This window comes from Rhinichthys klamathensis, unplaced genomic scaffold (genome assembly GCF_029890125.1).
Source record: "Rhinichthys klamathensis goyatoka isolate OS25496 unplaced genomic scaffold, OSU_Roscu_1.1 h1tg000006l_1, whole genome shotgun sequence".
In the NCBI taxonomy this organism is placed as follows: domain Eukaryota; kingdom Metazoa; phylum Chordata; class Actinopteri; order Cypriniformes; family Leuciscidae; genus Rhinichthys; species Rhinichthys klamathensis.
In genome coordinates, this window is record NW_026606559.1 from 6,840,999 (window position 1) to 6,849,399 (window position 8,401).

At 38.6% G+C, this 8,401-nt stretch overlaps 1 protein-coding gene across 1 annotated transcript; it reads right to left on the minus strand.

The window, feature by feature from the left end:
• Window positions 1-496: 496 nt before the first annotated feature.
• Window positions 497-4,276, minus strand: irx4a (iroquois homeobox 4a). Its single transcript, XM_056258478.1, has 5 exons — window positions 3,845-4,276; window positions 3,178-3,417; window positions 2,681-2,787; window positions 1,912-2,225; window positions 497-1,505 (listed from the first exon to the last, which is right to left on the minus strand). The coding sequence occupies exons 1-5, from the start codon at window positions 3,887-3,889 to the stop codon at window positions 826-828; spliced, it is 1,386 nt and encodes a 461-aa protein (XP_056114453.1). The 5' UTR covers window positions 3,890-4,276; the 3' UTR covers window positions 497-825.
• Window positions 4,277-8,401: the final 4,125 nt, after the last annotated feature.

Genomic DNA, 8,401 nt, shown 5'->3' on the forward strand with positions numbered 1-8,401 from the left:
ACACGAAACAATCACTGTGGAGAACAGCACATGCATTATTTAGAGTGGACAGTCGGGCCATTTGTATTGTTATGCCATTACTTTGACATAATGAAATGACTTTAAAAAAAAAAAATCAGAAATCTGTATAGTTAATGTAATGATGCCAAATTACGGCAGGATAAAAATCCTTTCATGGTGCAACCCTTTAGTGATAAATACAAATAAAGCTTAAATTACTATCACTAAATCACTAAATGTAGCCAATTTAATTGTGAGCAAAGCTGCGTCTGTTCAGCACCAGGGACAGCGACTCTGATCGATACACAGAACAAAAGCTTCGGAAAATGGACCGTTTATTGTAGTGAGCAGATTTCAACATTCCCCAGTTTCGAGGAGATATGTGCATTTGTGCGATACTTTCTTAACAGTGACACTTGTGAGTCGTTGTAACAAGGTCCGAGTTCGTCTAAAAGAATAATCATTAAAAAAACATAGGCATGCCAAAGAAACAATAAAAGCCGAAACCAAACTAGGCTGTAAACTTTTCTTTTTTTTCAATCTTTCAGAACATAAACCATTAATTTACATAATCTGAACGTGCGTCAACCTAACCAATAAATATATATATAAACCAATCCCTTTTGTGGGACCATCGCCAGTGAGATGTCAACACAGCAATAAATACATACATTTTCCCATGACAGCGCAACAATTGTATGTAACAAAACGTATTTGGGCCCATCGATTCACAGTCTGACATTTGTTATCTGTTGCGTCTGTAAACTGAAAATCGTAAACGGCTATTCCAAACAGTCCTCCTCGCTTTTGAGGATTATTGGTGTGCTAGGAACAGAATATTTTATTCACCCCCTTTGGAAATGTCATACTGTCCTTACTGGCATCTTGCTGCTGTGTTTTTATCACGTTGCTGTTCCCTACGGAGCGTCCAAGGGCTCCAGTCTCTAAGATTGAGCCTTTAGTCGTGGTGGTCCAAGAAACTGTAGTGTTCGTCTGTGCTTGGTTTAAGGAGCTGTGTCTGAACAAGGGGTCGTGAAAAACTCCATCTACCCAGTTTCTGAGAGTCGTAACAGGTGAATCCTGCTGTCTTTCCAGGCCGTTTACAGGTGAGGAGGCGGAGGGTGATGGTTGACATCTAAGCATACATGAGGAGTACTCTGTCGGGTTCAACGAGGTCGCGGTCTGGGCCAGAGACCAGATGCGGGGTTTGCTGTCCAGTAATGGATGGCCCTGCTGCTGGAAACACGTTTTGACGTGCCGAAGGTCGTGTTCGCAGTCTTCGGATGTGGATTTCAAGCAGCTTTTGGTGAGATCACGCTCAGCTTCGAGCAGACCGGGAATGGAGAGTTTTGGCGATGGTTCTTTGATGCGATCATCGGTGGTCGCCATGTGCGCGTTCATGTGAAAGCGGTGTTTGAGTTCACACTCTGAGCTCTCAGACTCGATGGTGTCAAAGTCGTCCAAGTCACTCAACTGAAGTTCTTTGTCTTCTCGACTTTTGCTCTCTGTTAAAAAACAAAAGTGATGGGAAGTAAATATAGAGCAATAAACAAGCATAAATTGCTACAAATATTTTAAAAACACACACCCAAAACAGGCTAATGCTTTGATTAATATCTTTCATGAAATAGTTTTATTAAACTTAACAAATAGTACGTTATTTTACAATAAAATAGTAAGAATGTGATATTTAAATCAACGTTTGATGTGAAGAACATTTTAATACTTTGAAAAAAGTTTTCCAATGTAATGAACTTTTTTTTTTTTACAGTGATGCCTCTCGCCAGACTTTTTGTGCTGGCGCTTTTCCAGACAGCTAAGGCAGACGAGTTTAACTTAAAAAAATTAATATAGCAATTTAAAAAAAAAAAATCGGACCCATTGATTTGTGAAGAATGTAATGGGACTGACCGTCATCATTGGTTTCACTTTTGATTTGATCTTCTTGTGACCCATCCTCATCATCATCGTCATATTTCTTATCGTCTGAGCCCTTGTTTCTTGGTGGCCATGTCATCTTGTTCTCTTTCTTGAGTCTTCTTCTGGCGTTGGCGAACCAGGTGGACACTTGCGTGAGGGTCATCTTGGTGATGATGGCCAGCATGATCTTCTCTCCTTTGGTGGGATAGGGGTTTTTCCTGTGCTCCTGGAGCCATGCTTTCAAAGTGCTCGTCGTCTCGCGTGTGGCGTTCTTTCTTCTAGTCCCTCCTTCCATAGATCCATATCTGTGATATGAAAGAAAGAAACGTACGTTGTTGTGGTAAAAGTTGATGCAAATGTTTTTGCAGTGCATAGAAATTCAAGGACTTTATGTTTTATGTTGTTTCCATAAGCCATGCATCGCGTTTATTTTAGAAGCATAACAGAGCGTACAAATTGCTTGATCGAGTGCACACAGACTGCACCGGCCAAGTATCTGGCCATTAAAGCACTTCAGGGGAAACCCTGAAGGGCAAACTGTCAAGAGCATGATATAACATAAAATATGCATCAAAGAAAGTGACCTGAAATTTGTTTATTGAAAAAGATCCATTAAATGCTTTTGTACGTTTATAGGGTGATTGCGCTAATTATTCCATCAATATGTTGAACGCGGCCTATGAAATTGATCCAAATGAACTGAGTCCTGCCCTTGTTAATTGGCAATCAGAAGACTCTAATGAAGGCCGCTATTCAATACCTGTCATACTGGTACTGTCCCAGGGAGGGATCATATGGGTAATATGCGGCAGCCTGTGTAATTCCCGCATGCGCAGACGCACTTCCATCTTTGGCATCAAATGTTCCCTGAAAATAAACACAAGACCTGTCAGTAATGACATTCATGCGATTCAACTTTACATTTATGATGCTTGTCATGATAATAAGGTTCTTGCTAACATTGTTTTCAGGTGCAATATATGATGCCAATTACCATTATCCTAAAGTCAAACTTGGACCTAATATAATATAAAAATTGAACTGTACAAATGCATCAGTTCTGCAATCATTTATTCAGTAGGTACTAAATAAATATAAGTTTAATTTGCTGACATTTGAAGAATTTTATAAACGTTCCTTTTTCTCACATATAGAAACACATTCGTTATACAGAATTGCGTGGATCTTAACATCATGATTAATTGTTTGAATGCATGCTATTATTCTAATGCATAATTGGATATGTTTTAAACTCACCAAAGAGTAGAAAGCGGAGGCGTCAGCTCCATAGGTAACATAATTCCCATAGCCCTGACTGCTCGTGTACGGGTTCCCGTAGACTCCCAGCGCAGCGGCGGAGCTCAGCTCGTGCCTGGCGGTGGCCAACAGTCTGCTCTCATACACGGGACAGTACACGGGCGTCTGCGCGGACGAATCCGAGATGGACCTGGTGCTCGACTCGCAGCAAGATGTCAAAGAGTTGGTGGTCATGAGGAACTGGAATGATTTGGAAATGTCACAGGATAAATAAAACCAACCTGCATACCTCGGGAAAATGTGTCCAAATGTTTCCAAAAATGCAGTGAAAGTTCTTTTTTTTTTTGGCAGTGCCCACAGTCAGCCCCCACAGGACAATGCATTTTATGGATCATGGCCAAAAACAACTGTTGTCCTCCTTCCCCCTGTCATCACATCTACACTTTTGCATGTGTCTGTGACTCGAACGCGTGTTAGTAGATTTATAAAATGATAAGCGCAGAGGGAAGCCCTGAATTGCATCGCAGAAATCCGATTAAACCTTTATCTTTTTGTCTTATCACTCGCATTTAACCCCGCAGCGCACATGAGCGCGATTCCCATTTGAAGTTCACATTTGAAAAAATCTGAATCAATGCAACAATAAGTGCGCGATAACGACTCTTACCTGAGGTGCAGAAGAGTAAGGATATCCGAATTGAGGATAGGACATTGTAGAGTGATCCCCGTTTCCCCGAAAGCAGGCGAGACTGCAGGTCTGCTGTGTTTCACTGTACCGATTGATTGGTAAAGCATAAAGCTGCCGGACGCTTATAGGGCGAAGCGCAATACTACCATGTTTAATTTGCTTAAACGCCTTCCTGAGGATGTTCAATAGATGCCCAGTTTGGATGCTCTCTCCTATCGCTCTATTAAACTTCTACAACACTGCCGCGCACATCGTAAAGCATTTGGCGAATTGCCGCCTTTGATGACAGAAATACATATTTTGCGTTATAAAAACTAGTATTAAACACGTCAGCCCAGATGCGGGTTGTTTTAAACGCCGGTGGCTCTGACGTCAGAAGAAACCCAGTCAAAATGACCAGACTCAAACTTTAATATGCATTTCTCTGGATAAAAATCCCAACGAGTGACAGGGAGGTGGGGGTGGAATTTTAAGGCACAATGGGCTTGTAATTGAGCTTATCAATTAAACTGAGCTTTGAAAAGAGATCGCAATACTAAAATGTGACACTATATCGGTTTAGCAAGCGCCTTATCATCTCAATTTATCAGAATTTCAATACATAATCCGGTGGTTTGCCCACATTAATAAACACTTACACTTTTTAGTTACCTGTTATAGAAAATTGAGAAAGAAAATTCGAAAACTCATAGTTCAGATATTATTAGACGTATTTTGGCTTCTCGTGGATTGAAATTGTGTTGTGAGCAGTTAATTCAAACTAACGCGCCACAAATGAGATATATTCAAATTAATTTATTTTAGTGCATAGGACCCTGGAAGTACAATACTTATATAAAAGTGCTCTATTTATTTTTTGTACGTAGCCTATATAGAGTTCAATATTTTATCACTGAAATAATGGAAATAATCTCCAATATAAACATGTTTTGCGAGGTTTAATAAAATTGTTTTATGTGATAACATCAGCACGATAACATCTATCTATCTATCTATCTATCTATCTATCTATCTATCTATCTATCTATCTATCTATCTATCTATCTATCTATCTATCTATCTATCTATCTATCTATCTATCTATCTATCTATCTATATCTAAAGCCTGTGCATATGTCTGTTCATGTAAAGGTCTTCATTTCACCATTGAGAGTGATGAAAGTGTAGGTGCACCATGGTGTGTTGCTGACTCGCTTAGAGAAGCCCAGGTTCAGACATGTGAGAAGCCCCGGGGTCACAGTCAAATTAATGATGATGTACTTCTCTTTTCCCCAGCTGGAAAACTGCCTGCAAGAAACGAATCTGCCCGCAGTGACAGCTCGATTGCGGGTGATTGATGACTATCTTGAGACCGGCCAACATAATATAATATGGACCGCATAATTGCTTTCATTTACAGATGAAGGTACTTGTCGTTAAATTGAGTTAGACTTTTATCAGGCAAGTTTTTTCACCCTTTCCTTCTCCTTTGGCATGCACTTGAGTTTGGAGAATAAGTGTTCTGTGAAATTAAATTAGTCAGACAATAAGCGAGCAAATGTCGGCGTGTGTGTGTTAATAGACGTGAGGTCAAGTGACTGACCCAATCTGGCTCAGCATTGAATTTTCATTCATTTACTAAGTGACGATTTGAGTGTTTTTTTCTTCTCATGGAAAAAAGTTGTTAATCTAAGCAAAAGCTATTAATCTAAGTAAATAATAACCTACATTATTTGAGAGGACATATATATATATATATATATATATATATATATATATATATATATATTCGCATAGACTATACGTTCATATTTTAACATGCTCAAAAGCGCGCGCACTTGGAGTCCTTTTCTTTCTCCCTGAAAATAACCCGTGACATTTTATCTCAAGTAACATCAACTCTATGATTGATTCCTCCTCACACACACTAGACTGCAGTGAAAACAGGTAATGCATCCGTGAAGTTTGATGGGCAAGTCTACAATAGCTTTCTGTATACATTTACATTACTTTTTTTTTTTTGTTCTTTTTTTTTTTTTTGCTGGTGTTATTTGGGTCCCTATTAAATATTAAGACGCACTAGTATAAGCTTTTAGAGGATAATGAAGTCTGCGCAAGAATTCCTGCTCTTGTTTTTCGTTAAAGATTTAAACGAGGCTCGGCTCTTTTGGACAGATGGATAAGATATGACGGGGTGTATTTACGTTCAAAACGAAAGCAATGCTTGCAGAGATGCAGTCTGAGACATTTAAACATGATTTAAGAATAGCTTTGCACAATGAGACAAGTTTTGCCAAATCCAAATATCTGATCGGATAAGCAGGATACTTGAATGCATAAATCTAGCACTAACGTCTCATCAGAATTATAAGCTGGGTGAATTACACCTTGAAAGGACATGGCATCCTTTTGTTGTTTCCGACAAAACCAAGCGCAAATCAATCACCGGACGGCATGTTTCAACACCTCCTCCTCTTTCTCCTCCTCCTCCTCCTCCCTCGTCCAGCTCAGAGAAATCTGGCTATACAGGTCTATACATCTCACAGGTACACACTTTAGTCATGTATCCTTCTCCAGCAGGACGACGCCCATTACAACCATTGCAAATTGATTTAATTTGGGCAAATAAAATGCAATTACCGAAGAAATTATATGGTTTGAACAAATTTATATAAGGAGCAACAATGAGAGATTAAAACATGATGCTGAAGTATCAGTTGGCACATGAAATCTGTATCTCTAAAGAAAATGTTCCTTCACTTGAAAAAACAGAAAACAAAAAAAAACTTAAACTTAGAAAAAGGATGCTTGGATGTGGATGATTGTGATTATTACAATTGATCAGATGAATTGATGAACGCTTTTCAAGATGTATTTTTGAATGCTCCTCTGACTCTATACTTAACATTATGAAATATTTGTCTGTTTTCATCACATACATTTTTTTTTTATATATATATACAGATGGTTATTATCCAGAATATAATGTCATTATAATAAAAAATAAATAAAAACACTTTAGAAATAAATAAAACAAATCAACATGAACAACAGCGAGGAATATGTTACTTCAGTTTAGACAATGTTAAAACTCATTACATTTATTCATTTTTTTATATATGGGGTCTCCGATATGCTTAACAGCAGCTAATGCAGCCTTTTTATGTTCTTTTTTTTTTTTTCAGACAATGTTTAAAGTGTGTTAGCAAATGTTTATTTAATTTACAATCAGTTCTCCTACATGGAAAAGTATATTCCCAAGCTAACAAATGGGCATTGGGTCTTATACACCACTGGTCTGTGTAAATGTTCATCTGAGGAAGTGTGAGGAGATGATTTGTGATGCAGTCTGAGGCAGGCTCCACATTCTCCTGTAAGTGCCTTGACAAGTTCATACACTTCTATTTTAAGTCTCTTCATGGTGAAGCAGATTAGAGCCCTTCTGTTCCGAGCGCAAGGCATTCAGCTTCATCTAACGCACCAGTTCACCGAAGGTTCCCAATGAAATTTAGTCTCGCAAGCGAGGATATTCGTCTTTATTTTCAGGAAATTGCTGAAATTACAACATTTTCCCTCGGCCCAATTTTTAATTGCATGCTTTGTTTTTCTGTCCAATATTGGTCAACCGTAAATAATAGCCGGTTTGCAGACAACACTTCAAAGTTGTATTCGGTCTAGGATGAGACAGGTGCAGCTGATGATCCAGGAATGACATCATGCCGCGAGCAGCTCCCAGGCTGTCTGCAGATAAAGTTCCTGTGCAAGAGAATCGGCTTCTACGGTACATGCATATCTTAACCTGCCTCTTCTGACTCTATCCAGAGCCAGGCATGCATTAACTGATTTATGATTTAACCCAAGATAAATGCGTTTGTTGTAATCGCTGGACTGTATTATTGACACAGTGCATGGTTGTGTTATTCTCTGAAGAGTAGCTGGAGTTGTGTTCTGGAAGTTTTTTCGTTTTCCCTTCTATGAGTGACAAATTAGAGAAAACACTAATAACTGCTGCAAAGAAGTGAGGCCAGTGACTACAGGGAGTGGAAAATAAATCAAGCAACATATATTGCGGTACGCAGTGTTCTGGCACACAAATAAACCCCCAAACGTGTATGGAATTACAATCGATGAGCATTTTCAAGCTTAAACCACAAAAAAATGCACTGCATTTATTTGAGCTTTTTGATGAATAGATTAGTAGGGGTGGGTTAAAGGTCAGGGGCTGTTTAGTCTGCCCTGGATGTAAGGTAAACACTGTAAATTGCTTAATGGATCTATGGATGAAATGCATGTTTTGTTTTCTGCTATGATTTATAAAGATATTGGGTAACACTTTATTTCAGTGGTCCACTTTAGAAGTAACTCTGCACCTACATGCCAACTAACTCTCATTAGAGTATTAGTAGACTCTCTGCTTAATATCTGATAACTCTTTATCTAATCACTATAAGTAATCTGTAACTATATTTTTAACTTTGTAAATTTGTAACTTATCCTACTTACCCGAACCCTCACAGTCATAATGAAAGACACACTTTTGATAATTACTCTTGAACA